The sequence below is a fragment of the Mustela nigripes genome, chromosome 17 (genome assembly GCF_022355385.1).
Source record: "Mustela nigripes isolate SB6536 chromosome 17, MUSNIG.SB6536, whole genome shotgun sequence".
Taxonomy (NCBI): Eukaryota; Metazoa; Chordata; class Mammalia; order Carnivora; family Mustelidae; genus Mustela; species Mustela nigripes.
The window spans coordinates 4,988,271-5,004,053 of NC_081573.1; the positions used below are offsets into that span (position 1 = coordinate 4,988,271).

Here is a 15,783-nt window from a genome sequence, read left to right on the forward strand (position 1 = left end):
TGGAAACTATACCCTCTTTAAAGATAGAAAGTCGCCGTATTGAGGGTCAGGGCTACTGTCGGGGGACTGATAATCATCCTCAAGAGGAAAAGTTTCTTCCCCTGTAAGTAAGGGAATGAATGTTGGGAGTTCAAGGTGTAAAGAGGAAAATCTGTGAACAGAGGACCCACACCCCCTACTGGTCGGAGCCTCTCATTGCTGCAGGAGAGATGAAGGTCAGAGCGCTAAGCCGCAGTCGTGGGGCGGGGCTTCTGTCGTGGGAGGAGCCAAGGCCCTTCCCCAATTCCGGAGGGCGAGTCATTTCCGTCCGCCGAGAAACAGAGAAAGCAGCCGGCGGAGCTGCGGGCAGAGCGCCTCGGGCAGGAATTCCCTGGTCGCAAGTGGCAAGTGAGCCCCGGTCGGGACGGTGAGCGTGGGACCGAGTCAGGGGTGCGCGCGAGCTTCTTGGCTTTTGCCCTGGAATGTTAGGGTCGGGTTCGCAGCGGGACTGAGCGGGGCGTCGTCGCCTGGGAAACGGCGCGAGCCGGCGGCAGGCGAGAGGGTGGGATTTCCGGATCCTTTAGCGGAAGAAGGGAAATTTCTGGCTGGGGCGGGGGGCGAGAGGAGGCGGGACTTCCTGTAGCAATTTGAGAGCGACCTGCCACTCAAACCTGTTTACCTGTTTCCCTTCAGGCTGGCGCCCGGGATGGCTGAGGTGGAGGCCCAGGGCCGCCTGTGGCTGGAGAGTCCCCCTGGGGGCGCGCCCCCTATCTTCCTGCCCTCGGATAGACAAGTCCTTGTCCTGGGCCGGGGACCCTTGACCCAGGTTACCGACCGGAAGTGCTCCAGAAACCAAGGTGGGCGGGGCCGGAGCTGTGGGGGGTGTGGCCCGCTGCTGGCGCGGGAACTCGGTCTTGGGGAAAAGGGGACAGCCAGTCCAGTAAAAGGGAGCTGCTTGGCCACTGGGCTGGATTGCGCGGTGTAGCTAGTCCTGAAGTTGGTAGGTGCCCTTTGGGGAGCATAGAAAGAGAAATGCTGTGCCTGATCTGGAACTAGCCAGAGCCCTTAGGGGGGAGGGGTGGAGCCAATCCCGAGACAGTTATCAGAGGATGCTCTCAGGTCACCGGAAGGTTTGAGTCAGGTCACGACCCTTCCCAAGGAGAGAGCCTATCCTAAAAGTACTTGTTGCTAAGCAGGGTGGGGGGTAATGGGCGAAGCCGAGGACCTGCACCTAGCCATACGGCGTCATCAAGGAGAAGCCAGTTCTATACAGAAAAATGCCCGCCCTGCCCCTAGGCAAGAACCGCCTCACAGGCAATCCTGAGGCCTCTGATTACTGCATGTCAAGGAGACAGCCGATCCCGTTTGGAAATAAACTGCTTTCCCTCCCGAGTGGGATGTAGCGTCCCCATCGCATGGCCTGAAGCTGGCCATGCTCCCAGTAGTGGAGAAGGCACTCGCACAAGGATGCACATTCTGACTCCACACTCTCAACCCTCAGTGGAGCTGGTCGCAGACCCCGGGACCAAGACTGTGGCAGTGAAACAGGTACCAGTTCCTCGGCAAAGTCGGGGTGGCGTTGGGGAGGAATGGCAACTCAGCAGGCCCATTGGAAAGACCTGGTTTGGAGGGGAGCAGGTGTGGCGAGTAGAGATGATCACGTAAAGCTGCCGCTTCAGCGGGTATCCATCCACATTTAACGTGGATAAGACTTGGGGCGCCTGGGTGGCTCAGTGGGTTAAGCCGCTGCCTTCGACTCAGGTCATGATCTCAGAGTTCCGGGATCGAGCCCCGCATCGGGCTCTCTGCTCAGCGGGGAGCCTGCTTCCTCCCCTCTCTCTGCCTGCCTCTCTGCCCGCTTGTAATCTCTTGTCTGTCAACTAAATAAATAAAATATTTAAAAAAAAATAAAGTGGTAAAACTGGAAACTGTAACTTTCACTCATCCCTGATTGGTGGTATACAGTGGAAAGGCGGGGCTTACCGGTCTGATTGGCAGGTAGGGAAAGGTAGTCCTTAAAGTGGGGGTTTGAATCAGAGGGGCTGTTGGTTTGGGATGCAGTCAATCCCAGCTCCTCCCTCTACCTCTGCAGCTGGGAATTAACCCCTCAACTGCTGGGACCCAGGAGCTGGCTCCGGGGTCAGAAGGCTCTCTGAGGTTGGGGGACACACTGTATTTGGTCAACGGCCTCCACCCGCTAACCCTGCGCTGGGAAGAGGCCCGCACACCTGAATCCCAGCAGGACACTCCGCCCCGCACCCCTCCGGTGGCTCCAGATGTGGCACAGGATGTTGAGCCACAGAAAAAGCGGATGCGAAAGTCATCCCCGGGCTGGGAGAAGTTCGAGAAGCTGCTGGTGTTTACTGCACCTGGGGTGAAACCCCGCGGCAAGGTGAGGCTGAGGGAGCCACACAGAGGTTCCCCACCCCCCCCCCCGGCCCCCCCCCCCCCCCCCCGCCCCGGTCCTTCAGCCTCTCTTAGCTTCTGCTTTTCTGTGAAGCAAACCTGATGACAAATTCAGGCGATGTTGTAAGCCTTGGGGAAATGGATGTCTGTCAGCCCCTGCCTGACCCACTGAAACCACAGGAGGGAACACCGAGCCTCGAGCTCATGGGGCCCCAGGCCACCCGCTCCGAGCCCCACTGGTCTCACCAGTAAACTGATGAGCCTGTGAAAAGCTCATGGAGCCTCCTCGAGGCGGGGTTAGCACCTAAGCAATTTCACTCCTGTTTTTATTTTCCCAGTCGGCCTTCTGAGGTGGAGGCCAGAGGAGATGGTTGGGTAGGACGTGAACCCCATTTTAAAACTGCCAGCCCTGGGGCTTTGAAGGAGTAGGAGAGGGTACAGTGTAGATCTCAGGCTGTGCACTCTGGGAGGGGCAGGGACCCATCTTTGCCATGGACCTTCTTTCCGTAAGATGTGCGGGCGCTCTGTGACTCAGTTTCCCCTTGGGTGACAGGTGAGTGGTAACGTCTCTACCTTGCAGGGGTGACATGACGCAGCCTGTGAGTCCAGCGATCGGAGGCATAACAGGGTTGATGTTCCTTTTTTCTTGCTGACGTCAGGTGGCTGGCTTTGATCTGGACGGGACCCTCATCACCACACGCTCTGGGAAGGTCTTTCCCACTGGCCCCAGTGACTGGAGGTGAGAAGAGGCAGAACAAGGTGGGCAGTGAGAGTGAGGCTGACACCCCCCTCCCCACCCCATGGGGCTCCAGGTCACCCTTCTGCTTTCCCATCCGCTCTAGGATCTTGTATCTCGAGATTCCGCGGAAGCTCCGGGAACTGGATGCCGAGGGCTACAAGGTGTGTGTGCTTCTGTGTGCGGTGACCAGCTCACAGGGCAGGCCGGGGCCCTGGTGAGGAGGGCACCAAGTGACATTGCTGTGCTCCCCAGCTGGTGATCTTCACCAACCAGATGGCCATTGGGCGTGGGAAGCTGCCGGCAGAGGAGTTCAAGGCTAAAGTGGAGGCTGTGGTGGAGAAACTGGGGCTCCCCTTTCAGGTGTGGCTGCAGGGGAGTATGAGGGCCATGGAGGTGGGGGGATGCGGACCTAGAGGGAGGGGCAGAGAGGAAGAAACAGAGACCCAGGGAGAAGGTACAAAATCCAGGGGGAGGGGGAGGGTTGGGGACCCTGGGAGCAACCAGAGGCCCTGGGTGGTTCTGCTAACAGAAACCCCGTATAAATGGTAGGTTCCCAGGCACCGGGAGCTCTCTGGGTTGGTGAGGATCGGGGGAGCATTCCTGGCACCCACATGCCCTCGAAGGATTACAGGAATGAGCCCGGGATGGTGTCTGATTTCCGCCTACAGGTGCTGGTGGCCACGCACGCCGGCTTGTACCGGAAGCCGGTGGTTGGCATGTGGGACCATCTGCAGGAGCAGGTGAGCGGTGGCCTCCCCCTGGCTCCCCTCTTCCCTAACTCAGCCCAGGCTCCCCCTGCATGTCTCTGGTGTTTGGCCTCTTCCCTTCTCTCCCTCCCATCTCCTTCCCTGGTCTTTGCCTCCTCTTTTCCTCCTGTCCCCATCTGTGGGTATATGAGGGCGGGGCTCCTGAACCCTGAAGATCTGAGTGGGTGGGCAGCAGATCACACGTTCATGCGTTCTTCTGTGTGTGCATTTGCTCTGAAGCGTGACAGGTTTTTGAGCTGAAGGTCAGTGTACAGAACAGATGTGCTGGGTGCTCGCGTACCCGTAAGGGTGCAGGCTGTGGATGCAGAGACCGGTGTGTGAGCTAGCAGGAGGGGTGAAGCAAGGGATGTCAGGATTTACCTACGGTGGGCAGGTCATGCCTTTCCCAGGTGCCCCCGGAGGTCTGCAGCTGGGGAGGGAGGAAGCCACGTGCGTAGCTAGGAAGAGCGGTTTAGGTCCGGAGTAGCTGCGAGTATAAAGGTCCTGAAGCAGGGCTGTGACTAGTGTATTCTGTTCCGGGACCATGAGGTCTGGGATGAGGCTGGGGCGTGAGGTCAGAGAGCTGGCAGGTGAGAGACTGAGGGGGGCCTCATGTAAAGGGCTTCCCTTTTACCAGCGCAGGAGCAAAGGGTGCTCAGGAGGGTTGGGAGGGAAGGAAGCTCAGGAAATAGGAACTGGCACCCTCTGGTGGCTGAGTAAGGAACAGATGGGTGAGGGCGGAAGCCCAGAGCCCAGCCGCCTGGATGAACAGTCCAGGATTCAGGTGGTGGCAGTGAAGGAGGGTGGGGTCCTGACACAGGGCACCCTTTAGTATTCTAGGGGAACAGACGCGGGAGTGGCGTCCTCAATGCCCACGGGCTTCTCACTTGTCCCTCCCAGGCCAACGAGGATATGCCCATCTCCATCAGGGACAGTGTCTTCGTGGGAGGTAAGGACCCAGGGCTGGGTTGAGTGTGGATCCCCCAGGGCCAGGGACTTCTGTCCCCAAGGTCGCTGGTGACATGGGGGTGTGTCTCCTGTTTTTCAGATGCAGCTGGGCGCCCAGCCAACTGGGCCCCTGGGCGGAAGAAGAAAGACTTCTCTTGCGCAGACCGTCTGGTGAGGCCCCTGTCCCCTTCTCGCCAGGAGGTGTATCCCCACTTTCTCTGACGTCAGTGCCCCCATCCCCAATCCTCACCCAGTTCGCACTCAACCTTGGCCTGCCCTTCGCCACACCAGAGGAGTTCTTTCTGAATTGGCCCATCGCCAGCTTTGTGCTCCCCACCTTTGATCCGGTGAGGTTCTAGGAACAAGAGTAGGGGGTGCGGGGGATGAGGAGGGGGTCACACTCATTGTGTCCACCTCTCCCAGAGAACCGTCTCCCCCTCGGGGCCGCTCTACCTCCCTGAGTCCAGCTCCCTCTTGAGCTCCGACCCTGAAGTGGTGGTCGCCGTGGGATTTCCTGGGGGTGAGACACCCTGACTCCTGACCTGCAGAGGCCCCAGCCCGGCTCTGGGTGCTCAGGCCCCCCCTGACCCTGACCCTGCCTCTGCTTCACAGCTGGCAAGTCCACCTTCCTCCAGGAGCACCTCGTGTCTGCAGGCTACGTCCACGTGAACAGGGTGAGCCACTGCACCCCCAGGCTGTGGGCAGGGGCCCCGAGGTCCTTCCCCCCCCGCCCGCCCCCCCCCCCCCCGCCGACTGTGGGCTCCTCACCAGCTCCCTGCTTCCCCTGCACCTCTGCCATCCTCCCTCCTGCAAGGTCTCCCCACACCCTTGTCCTGCTGTATCCCTGCCCCCCCACTTAGGGTTGCCTCTTGTACCCTAGGACACGCTGGGCTCGTGGCAGCGCTGTGTGACCATGTGTGAGAACGCTCTAAAGCAAAGGAAACGGGTCGTGATTGACAACACCAACCCAGACCCTCTGAGCCGGGCCAGGTACGGGGGGTCCCAGGGTGGCCTCTGGGTAGGGGGAGGGGTGGTCAGGGCCCCTGACCAGCCTGCCACCTTCCCGGCCCCAACAGGTACATTAAGTGTGCCCAAGATGCGGGGGTCCCCTGCCGCTGCTTCCTCTTCACGGCCACCCTGGAGCAGGCTCGCCACAACAACCGGGTGAGCCGGACTGCGCCCCTGCTGTCACGTTCCCCTCCATCCCCCCAGTTCCCAGGCCGCCCCTGTGCCCCCGGCTCCCCTGCCTCCCGTAGTTCCGAGAGATGACGGGCTCCTCCCATGCCCCTGTGTCAGACGTGGTCATGTACGGCTACAGGTAAGCAGCCTCCCTGCAGGAAGGCCCCAGGAGGTGGGGGCGGGGGGGGGCATCAGGGCGCTGGGCCCGGTCTCACCGCCCCCTTGCACCCCTGGCACCAGAAAGCAGTTCGAGGCTCCGACCCTGGCAGAAGGATTCTCGGCAATCCTGGAGATCCCATTCCGGCTGAATGTGGAGGCCACGCTCGAGCGCCTGTATACCCAGTTCTCGGAGGGCTGAGCGCTCCCCACCAGTCCTTGCCCCTTCCCCTACCTTCACTTCACCCCCAATAAATCCTGTTTTTCTTTACACTTGAGCAGCACTGTGCTGGGGAGGAGGGTGGTCTGCTCAGGACAGGCAGGTCTGGGAGCACGAGGCTGCTGGCCTCCCCACAGAGGGTAGGCTTCTCAGACCCATGGTCGTGGGCATCCTAGACTGGGGAACCCCCAAGGGGGTGGAGGGAGCTCTTCCCTGCCTGCGGCTGTCCAGATACAGAGCCAGCTGAGGCTCAAGCGATGGGACCCTGAAGATAAGTGCTGGACCCCCGTTTGGTGAGAAACTGTATCCTGGACTTGACCTCAGGGGGGTGGCCTGGACGTGGGGAGTGGGGGGGGGGGGGGGGGGTCCTGCTACTGTCTGGGCCCCAGCCTGTGTGTGCTGCCAGCCAGGTGCAGCCTGGTGGATCCACAGGGGCAGAGGCAAGCAGACCAGGTCCCAAAACATGGCCGGCCAGCTCCAAGGAGGACAGGCCACTGGCCACGGCTTACCAGGGACTGACCAGCCACTGAGGGCAGCTCCATGAAGTACGCGGCTCCATCCTGGCTCGGGTGACTGATGTCAGAGGTGGCCTCCCTCGGAAATCCGTGAGAAACGCACATTCCCAGCCCCCCGCAACTGAAAGACTCAAACCTGGGGATGGGCTGGGCTTGACCCCCCACCCAACTCCCGAGGCATCTGGACACAGAGCCTGGTAGCCAGTGGGCTTTTAAAAGACTTTATTGGGGGCACGTACAGGGGTGGGGACCGTCCTTGGAGACCTCTCCGGCCATGGTCCTCCATCTCGCTGGGCAGCTGCCATCCCCAGGGGCCCCTGCTCGGAGACATCTGACCTGCGGGCAGGAGGAGCGTGGGAGGGGCTGGCCCGGGCACCCCACGGCTTATGGCTGTGAAACTGCAGCTCCATCACATCCTGGGACCAGCGGGATTGAACCTGCCTCTCTGCTCTGGTCTCAAGGCCAGGGAGGGCCCCACTCTGGCTTCCTAAACTCCCCCAGAGTTTGAACTTCCTATACCCCCCCCAGAGCTGAGTGCCACTCACCAGTTTCAGCAGGGGCCTCGTCTGTGACTCCTGGAGGGGCCCAGCCTGGGAGTGGCCACTACCCCCCCATCTGCAGGGAGGAAGGCAGGGAGGCAGTGTCAGAAGCAGGGACGGTGCTGGGGGGCAGGGGAGGTGGGGGGGCTGGGGGGCAGGGAGGCTGGCCTCACCCCGCGCTGCTGCTGCTCCTGCTCCAGGTTCCGCTGCAGGACCTGCTGCTGGTTGGCGATGACGCGCCGGATGCCGTTGACAAAGTTGCTCTGGTCGTGGGGGATGAGGCCGATGAAGATCTTTTTCTCCGACGAGTACAGCAGCATGAGCACGCGCACCTCGCACGACGCCTTGTAGGAGAAGTGCACGCAGCCGGCCTGGGGGGCGCAGCAGGGTATGGGCGTCTGGCCAGGCACGGACACTCCCACCCACACAGGCCGCCTTGTGCCAAAGCATCCTGATGGCTATTCTCACAGCCCTGGTGTCATTCCCACTCGGGGACTCACGGACTCTGCATCAAGGGGCCATGAAGTTGGCAGTGCCCATGGTCAAGCACCCCACTGGCAGCAAGCGCATAGGGTGGCCTTGACCTTGACGGACAGCCACCACATGAGATGCACAGGCCCTGCCAGCCCCCCGAAGCCCAACCCTACAGTCCCCCACATGCAGCCCCAGAGTGGCCAAAGCCCCGTGAGCCCTCCACAGGCAGGGACACAGCCAACCGTGGCCACCGCATTGCCAGCTTGGGGAGCGGACCAAGGGCTCCAGCTGTTACACCGACCCCTGCTCCTCCTGGCCCGGGGTCCCCACCCCCACCTCGCAGGTGATCAAACGGAGCCAGAGGGTTCACAGGCCCCTGGCGCCCCTTCGGGGGACAGCTGCAGCAGCGGTGGCCGGTGGAAGCCCTTCCTGAGTGCACCGACCGGAGCCCGCAGCAGAGCATGAGGGTCAAAAGAAGGCAAACTCTTGAATGTGGAAGAAACCCACAGCTGGCTGGCAGAGACCCTCATCCAGCGGCGATCCGTTCAGCTGTGGGACAGACGCTGGCCAGGTGCAGCAACACCCATAAGAACACAGTGACCGCGGCACTTTCCTTAGCCCTGGAGGATACCTGCCTCCCCTCGCTGCTGGAGAAAGTGAGGCCAAGGCCCACTGGCAGAGAACCCAGTGCTCTGAGGGCCCCGGCTGGAAGGAGACAGACCTCCCTGCCTGGCAAGGGGTCTGGGGGAGCCTCGAGTTTTCACTAATAAACCTGCAGGCCAGTGGCTCCCTATCCCCAGGGAGAGCAGGAACCTGGGAGTACCGGGTCTACGCTCCGTGGTATTGCCCTTCCACGCTCTGAGTGAACCCGGGGCCTGCCTCTGGGCCTCAGTTTCCCCATCTATAAAGTAGGGTCAGGACCGCAGAGCCCCAGGGAAGCCCATGGACTAGGAGCCAGCACGCGTCCAGACACAAGGCCAGCCTACGGCCACCAGGGCCACCATGATGCCCCCCGCAGCTGGTGTGGAGAAACGATCCCTGTCGCTCATCTCCTGGCCCCGCAGCCCCGCGCCACACTCACGAAGCCATTGTCCATGATCCGACACAGGCTCTTCAGCGTCTCCAGGTCCTTCGTGAAGTGGAACTGCACCAGGCGTGAGTTCCGGAACAGCGGCACCAGGGTGGTCTGCGGGCCAGCCAGGGCAGCTCCGTGACCCGGAAGCCCTGCCTCTGTGCGGTCCACACACTGTGGCGGCATTGACTTACAACCTCAGATGGGTCCTATGTGGACCCCCAACCCCAGCCACTATCTGCGTCCATCTGCCTGTGCTCGTCATGGTGGCCAGCCTCCGTGCACTTGCACTTTGGAATGTTCTCTGTCTGGCAACCCCAGGGTCCCCTCCCTGGGGAAGGACCGTGGCCAGCCTGAGGACCCCTGCTTCATACTCACCAGTAGCTGCTGCGGGATGAGCTGCATGTACAACTTCCTCGGCCACTGCTCGGTCCTCCTGTGGGGGGCCCCAAGGGGATGAGGGTCAGGAAGCTGGGTCTCACCAGGACCCTGCCTTGGCCTCCCGGCCCCCCCCTGCCCCCCACTCACAGGATCTCCCCTTGGTTCACGTAGACGTGCGAGGGCAGCCACCGCTTGGACCGACTGTTGGGCTCAGGCCTGGGCTTTTGGGGAGAGGACAGAGGGTGACATCAGGAGTGGGGAGGCACCCCAGTCCGGAAGGACGCACTGGTCTCGAGGTCACCCAGGACCCCCCACCCCAGACTCACCTCCTGCCACTCCATGACACCGCTCCATGCCAGGAACTTATTGTTGACGATCTGAACCGGACCTGCGACACCGCCAGGGCCCACGGCCTGTGGAAGCAGAAAAGGGGGCCTGGTAACCAGAAGCACCCCAGAGGAGGCCTCTGGGCAGCCTCCCAGCCGTCCATGAGCCTCACTCCAGCTTCCTTCCTGGCTCCTCAGCCTCCAGGCTGTTGGCAGCCCCATAGGACTCCCCGGTGCTGGCCCTGCCATCCGCCTGCTCACAGACCTCCCACGACTCCTGAACGCCCTGGAACCAGTCTCTGATGCTCAACCTGGGGTACCAAGCCTACAAGTCGGCCTCTAAGAACTAAACAGCCCTATAATTTGCTGCACAGCCAGAACACAAGGAGCAAGACAGATATTATTCACAAGCAACTTGTAAGGGATGAGCCAGGACACATATCACCCTCCAGAGCCTTCCAGCCACATGTAGCACTCCCTGCTAGCCTGCCTGTGCCCCGCTCCATGCGGGTGTCCCTCCTGGCAGGAGCTGCCCCCATCAGGCCCCATGCTCTCGAGGCCTCACCAACCCGCTCGCTGCCTGGGGACCTGAGGGCTGGCCTGGGCGCCACGGCACACCTGTTTGCGCGTGGTGATGACCTGCCGGATGGCGTTGACGAAGCCGCTCTGGTCGTAGGGGATGAGGCCCATGAAGATCTTCTTCTTGGATGAGTACAGCAGCATAAGCACGCGCACCTCGCAGGGGGAGATGTGGGGGAAGAGCATACACCCCGCCTGGGGGAGGGGAGCAGGAGATCAGGGGCCCTGGGGCAGCCCAAGGGGCCAGATGCCCCTCCGAGCGTGTGCTTCGGTGTCTCCCCCACCTGGTGAATCTGGGGTTGGGGCTCCATCTCCCACTCAAATCCCCCTCTTAATGCCAGTCCCATCCCTTAGAGCAGGACCCGCCTTTGCTAGCAGGGCCAGAACAGCCTCCAAGAAGGCCCTAAGCACAAACCCAGCTCTGCTTGTTCCCAGCTTTGTCACCTGACGCCAATCACCTCGTGTTCCTGGACCTCAGTTTTCCCATCTGTAAAATGGCCTCACAGTAGCCTCCACAGTCCACGCCACATAAACATTTGTCACATGAGATCCTAGTGCCTCCTCGGTGGGACTTGGGAAACCAGGAGTCCGACAGAGCCCTCGGTGGCGGCTGTCAGGACCGAAGGGGCATGCACTTCAGAGAATTCCCCAGGCTGTCCGGCCGTCTCTTGTTGCGTAGGGGCCACCTGCTCAGGGAACTTGTCCCCCGCACCTTCTGGACCTGTGTGCAGTGGGTCCTCCCAGAACTACTAGTAGGACCAGACATGGGAGGCCGGGGGCACAGGAGGTGTGCAGTCAATGGCCTTCCCTACAGCCTGAGGGCCTTGCTGGCCACGCACAGAGCAGGCCCTCCACAAAGTGGTGAATTAAGGGGACCAGTCTCTTCCCCAAGAGTCAACACTGTACCAGTCTGTCCAGCCCCTGATGGAACAGGAACTGCCTGGACACAGAGGGTCATGACAGGACCTGAAGACAGGACGGGGCTGGAGAGGTGCTGGTCCCAAAAGGGACCAGGGACTGGAGGGGACCCCAGAGCTCAGCCCCATGGTGTCCTGGGCAACCTACTCTCCTTGCATGTATCCCGTACTGGCACCTGTCCCCTTCCACAACTGAACCACTCTGCCGAAACCAGGGGCAGATGAGATGAGGCCCAGACCCCAGGGCCTGCAGAGACCAGACTGAGATTGACTTCCTGATGGCCCAGCACCATGGTCTCCCCAGCTCACGGCCAGCGGGCCCTTGCCACCCACGCAAATCACTGCCCCAAGCACTATGCACAGACTTACTCCTCATAACAGCCCCACAGAAGGAACCCAGGCACTAGCCCTGTTTGCCAGAGGAGGAAGGAGCCTCCGCACAGAACATTCCGCCCCATACCGCAGCCCCCAGCCGCCCCAGCCAGGGTGGTCCCGCAGATGCTGCTCTACCTGAGACCCCCCCACTTCCAGAGGGACGAGATGCCACGGAGAGAGCGTGCCCTCCAGGCCCCCGCCTCCCGCTGTGCCAGGTCCTCATGCACTCAGGAGGGGCCCCAACCCCCTACTCACGAAGCCATTGCCCATCACGCGGCAAAGCCCCTTGAGGGAGTCGCAGTCTCTGTTGGTGAAGTGGAACTGCGCCAGCTGGGAGTTGCGGAACAGGGGGCCCAGGGTGGTCTGTGGGCAACAAGGGGACCTCTGGGTCACTGCAGGGGGTGGGGGGAGCAGGGGGTTGCTGGGGGGGGGGGCTGCAGGGGACCGGAGGCAGGTCTTACCAGCAGCTGCTGCGGGATGAGCTGCATGATCAGCTTCTGGGGCCACTGGTCAGTCTCCCTGCGGGGGGCAGAGAGTCAGGGGAGCCCCCACCCCGGCCGCCTGCCTGCCGCCCCCACCCTGACACCCGTATGCCCGCCTCTACTCACAGGTTCTCGCCCTGGTTCACGTAGGCCTGGCAAGGGAGGGCCCGCTTCAGTTTCGCGGTGGAGTCTGAGTAGGGTCGGCGCTTCTGTCGTGGGAGCAGGAGGGGTCACTGGACACAACCCAGATGCCCCAGCCTGCCCCACCCACAGAGGCCAGCCCTCAGCCCCTGCGGGGACTCACAGGAGACCGGCCACAGCTCACCTCCTGCCACTCGAGGACGCCGCTCCAGGCCAGCAGCTTGTTGCTGAGCCGGTGCTCACCTACAGCCAGGCCCCCGAGGGCAAGACCAGGTGAGGAAGGCCCAATGGGACCCAAGGCGCCGAACACCCGAGCACCTTGCTGCAGCACAGGGGAGCAAGGAAACTGAGGCTGAGGGACCCATAGGCAGGCTATCCCCCACCAACATACCTCACAACGTTCAGACCCAAATCCCCTGCTTGGCAACTCCCAGAACCACATCCAAACCCCGTTCCCAGGGGTCAAGACCCCAAGCAGCTGACCTCCACGTGCTTTTCCTAACGCTACTCCAGAACCCGAGCCCCCAAGACCCTCCTTGGCACCTCCACACTGGTCTGCTTCCTCCTCCAGACTTCGCTCCAGCTGTGCACTCGGCCTTGAACGCCCTCCCACCCCCTTCAGGAGATGCCATCCACTCGAGCCCCTGGCCTAAGCCAATTCTTAGTCCCTCTGTCCCGATCCAACTCAGAGAACAACGCTCTGGGGGCCCAAGGCCTCCTCGGAGTCCCCACCACACAAAGGCCAGCCCGCACCGTGGCTAGCTGCCTGGCGCACTGGTTTGCAACGACGCAACCCCCTCCCCCCTCAAAATTCTCCCAAAGCTCTGCGGTGGCCCTCAAGCCAAGTCCGGACCCTCCCCCTCTAGCTCCCGCCAAGCCTTTCAGGGGGTCACAGGCCCTCCTGCCCTGCAGACTCCATGCTGCAACCACACCAGGCTGACCTCAGGGGGGAGGAGATAAAGCACACAGAGCCATCCAGGGAGGCGGGGACACTTCTGGAAGAGGCAGTGTACCACCACCTGGAGGGTCTCAAACATCTCGAGAGCATTTGCCGAACACCAGAAGAACGTTCCAGCAATAAAGCCAAAGAAAGCTCCACATTCTACTCTTCCCAGGGCACTCTACCAGCTATCTTTTTTTTTTTTTTTTTTTTTTGTAAACTAAAAACATCTCAAAGCAAACAAGGGAAGGCTCTGGAACAGGCTGGCAGCAAGCAAGCCCCGAAAACCTCCCTCGTAAATGCCTCCAAGCAGCAAAAGAAGTAACAATTGTTACTTTTCATGGTACTACTGATGGACACCCTCCGCATTTCCTACAAAGCACACAGATGTCTCCAGTCCCAGAAGGACAGGCAGGAAAAGTATTTCATGGGGGCTTCAAAAGTAAACAGAAAAACCTGAGCCAGCATGACCTTGATCCGGGAAGGTGATACAGGAATTTGGGCAAGGGTATCAAGCTAGGAAGAAAACCAGAGAGCATCCCGCTGTAGGAACGTGCTGGTGTGTGTCCCGGGCCGGGTGGCGTCTGAGATGCAGGACAGGTGCTGAAGCCCTGGGTTTGCAGGTGCCACAGGTGGGGTAGAGAGAGTCTAACAACAGCTGCTCAGAGCACAGAGCCGAAAGGCCTTTGCGGATCCTGGCAAATGCGCTCAAGGACCCAGGGCCGAGTAAACTGCAGGCGCAAGTGTTTAAAGTCGGCTTTGTCTGGGAGGGTGAGCTGACCCCGCAGCACCTGAAAAATGTTTTGGTCTAGGACGTACACACCAGGAACACTTACCCAAAAGCTCAGGTCTACTTGCAACAAGCAGGGGAGCCCATCAAAGTGGAGGACAGTAAGGGGCTAGGCTTAACTGCAATCCCAGAGCAACTCTCCCAGCTGGGCAAGTGTGTGCAAAATTTGCCTTTGCCTCTGATATGTAAATTGTTTACATGGAAGCCTGTTTCCTACTCCGGAGATCGAAAGCCTTACCATGCACATTTCAAGATCCCAGAAACGCTCCTGACAACTAAATGAGACTGCTGAACTCGGGGGCGAGCCAGTGAAGGGGAGGGATATGTTTAAGTTGTGGGAGGTGTTCAGAGACTTGATATCTACATTGAAGATCCCAGGAAGCCTCTTTAAGGCTCGTGTGGGGCCGCCACAGCGACCTGTCATGCACAACGACGGGGCAGTGGAGGGAAGCAGCGAACTCCAGAGCCAGCCTAGGGCAAAACGCACATCTGGGCGTGCGTTTCACGCCAGGATGTGCAGTTTTACTATTATTCCAAGTACGCCTGAACATTTTTGCGTACGTAATTTGGGTCTGGGGAAGCGTGTGTAGTTAATGTACTTGCAAAGCCAGATGTTTATGTTGGGGCTTGCTGCACTCCGTAAGGGCATCCCTTATCTGGGCGGCCGTGCAAATCCTGGGCGCACACGCCACGGGCTCCGTGCGGACCCGCGCGGGCCCGGAGATGAACACCCCCAAGTACAACACCTGGGCACGCGAGTTTAAGACGCGGACCCCTCTCACCGCGGCCCCTCAGACCCCCCACCATTTCCAGATTTCCTGCCCGAAGAGAGACCCAACTTTCCAATTAGAAAAACAAGCGTGCACGCCGCTCGCCCGCCCCCCACCCCGCGTTTAAATCGGGACGCGGAGTCAGCAGTAATTTGAGCCCTCCCCGCCCCCGTACCCCACCCCCGCCACCCCAGCCCAAACGCGCAACAAAGGGGAGAGCCCGGCGGGTACCACCCGGGGGGTTCCACGGGGGAACCCGATCCCACTCGGGACCACCCCTAGGGCCACCCGGAGACCCCAGAAAGGAGGGGGCCGCGGACAAAGACCCGAGCCCGGGGGAGGGGCCGGCGGGGGCGGGGCCGTGGAAGGCTCTGGAAAAAAGGCGGGGGGCTCACCATGGGAGGGGCCGAGCGGGCCCGGATCCGCGGCGGCTGCGGGCCGCGAGGGCTGGCCGGCCAGGAGCGCGAGCGGGCAGCGCGCACTGTGAGGGGCCGCGGGGGGCGACCGCGACCCCCGAGGGGGCCCCCAGCGCCGGAGCGGTGCGGAGCGCGGCGCGGACGGACCATGGCGGGCACGGGCCGAGTGGGCTGGGGGTTGCCACGGGCCACACGGGGGGCTGCAGGCTCCACGGACTGAGGGGCGCGGGCGCGCGGCTTCGGGGGAGACGGGCAGGGCTGTACCAAGCGCAGGGGACGCGCCGCCGAAGAGGGGTCGCCGCGGCCAAACCACTGCGGCGAGCGGGGGAGCGCGGCGCGTACCAAGAGCGTCCGCGAGGGGGCGTGGCCGGGCTGTACCAAAACAGGGCCGGGGGAGCCTCAGGAAACGGAGAGGGTGTGTGGGGCGGGGAACACGGCCATTGGAACATACTCTGGGCGGCTCGAGCTACAGGGGGAGGAACTGAGGGGACTTGCGCGCAGCAGCTTCAGGGGGGTGTGGCGGGAGAGGCCATACCGAAGGGTGCGGGGGGATTGGTGAACGTAGAAGACGATACCAAGTTGGCTACGGGCTGGGAAGATAGAACACCGAGAGACCCTACCTTGAGAGCGGGACCCGCGGAGCCGGGAGACTACACCAACGGACCTCAGAAAGAGGAGGAATAAGGAATAGGG

The 15,783-nt window shown here is 61.5% G+C and overlaps 2 protein-coding genes across 8 annotated transcripts; one reads left to right on the forward strand and one right to left on the reverse strand.

Moving 5' to 3' along the window:
* The first annotated feature begins 281 nt into the window (after nucleotides 1-281).
* PNKP (polynucleotide kinase 3'-phosphatase) lies at nucleotides 282-6,424 on the forward strand. Of its 6 annotated transcripts, none has more exons than XM_059383072.1 (17): nucleotides 284-429; nucleotides 673-836; nucleotides 1,481-1,527; nucleotides 2,072-2,371; nucleotides 3,045-3,124; nucleotides 3,228-3,285; nucleotides 3,377-3,484; nucleotides 3,793-3,864; nucleotides 4,771-4,819; nucleotides 4,919-4,989; nucleotides 5,073-5,165; nucleotides 5,242-5,338; nucleotides 5,431-5,492; nucleotides 5,699-5,808; nucleotides 5,895-5,982; nucleotides 6,075-6,136; nucleotides 6,238-6,424. In XM_059383072.1, exons 2-17 carry the CDS (start codon nucleotides 686-688, stop codon nucleotides 6,353-6,355), a joined length of 1,566 nt encoding a protein of 521 aa, XP_059239055.1. In that variant the 5' UTR covers nucleotides 284-429; nucleotides 673-685; the 3' UTR covers nucleotides 6,356-6,424. The 6 variants fall into 6 exon arrangements, with proteins under 6 accessions (XP_059239057.1, XP_059239055.1, XP_059239054.1 ...); XM_059383071.1 differs by having other exon boundaries at nucleotides 285-406; XM_059383073.1 differs by having other exon boundaries at nucleotides 285-387.
* A 669-nt stretch (nucleotides 6,425-7,093) lies between these two features.
* On the reverse strand, nucleotides 7,094-15,483 carry PTOV1 (PTOV1 extended AT-hook containing adaptor protein). Of its 2 annotated transcripts, none has more exons than XM_059383078.1 (13): nucleotides 15,070-15,483; nucleotides 12,359-12,496; nucleotides 12,160-12,242; nucleotides 12,013-12,070; nucleotides 11,807-11,914; nucleotides 10,299-10,454; nucleotides 9,681-9,767; nucleotides 9,502-9,575; nucleotides 9,352-9,409; nucleotides 8,983-9,147; nucleotides 7,601-7,798; nucleotides 7,434-7,503; nucleotides 7,094-7,224 (listed from the first exon to the last, which is right to left on the reverse strand). In XM_059383078.1, exons 1-12 carry the CDS (start codon nucleotides 15,238-15,240, stop codon nucleotides 7,492-7,494), a joined length of 1,308 nt encoding a protein of 435 aa, XP_059239061.1. In that variant the 5' UTR covers nucleotides 15,241-15,483; the 3' UTR covers nucleotides 7,094-7,224; nucleotides 7,434-7,491. The 2 variants fall into 2 exon arrangements, with proteins under 2 accessions (XP_059239061.1, XP_059239062.1); XM_059383079.1 differs by having other exon boundaries at nucleotides 8,983-9,087; nucleotides 15,070-15,477.
* Nucleotides 15,484-15,783: the final 300 nt, after the last annotated feature.

What these genes read in the sequence shown, in the direction of transcription:
- PNKP (XM_059383072.1), top strand. Translation starts at nt 686, where the DNA reads ATGGCTGAGGTGGAGGCCCAGGGCCGCCTGTGGCTGGAGAGTCCCCCT. An exon ending in ACTGGCCCCAGTGACTGGAG is followed by an intron (nt 3,125 to 3,227) that starts GTGAGAAGAGGC and finishes CATCCGCTCTAG; the next exon opens with GATCTTGTATCTCGAGATTC. An exon ending in GCTACGTCCACGTGAACAGG is followed by an intron (nt 5,493 to 5,698) that starts GTGAGCCACTGC and finishes CTTGTACCCTAG; the next exon opens with GACACGCTGGGCTCGTGGCA.
- PTOV1 (XM_059383078.1), bottom strand. Translation starts at nt 15,240, where the DNA reads ATGGTCCGTCCGCGCCGCGCTCCGCACCGCTCCGGCGCTGGGGGCCCC. An exon ending in GCGTGATGGGCAATGGCTTC is followed by an intron (nt 10,455 to 11,806) that starts GTGAGTAGGGGG and finishes CCCCTCCCCCAG; the next exon opens with GCGGGGTGTATGCTCTTCCC. An exon ending in GGATCATGGACAATGGCTTC is followed by an intron (nt 7,799 to 8,982) that starts GTGAGTGTGGCG and finishes TGCGCCCCCCAG; the next exon opens with GCCGGCTGCGTGCACTTCTC.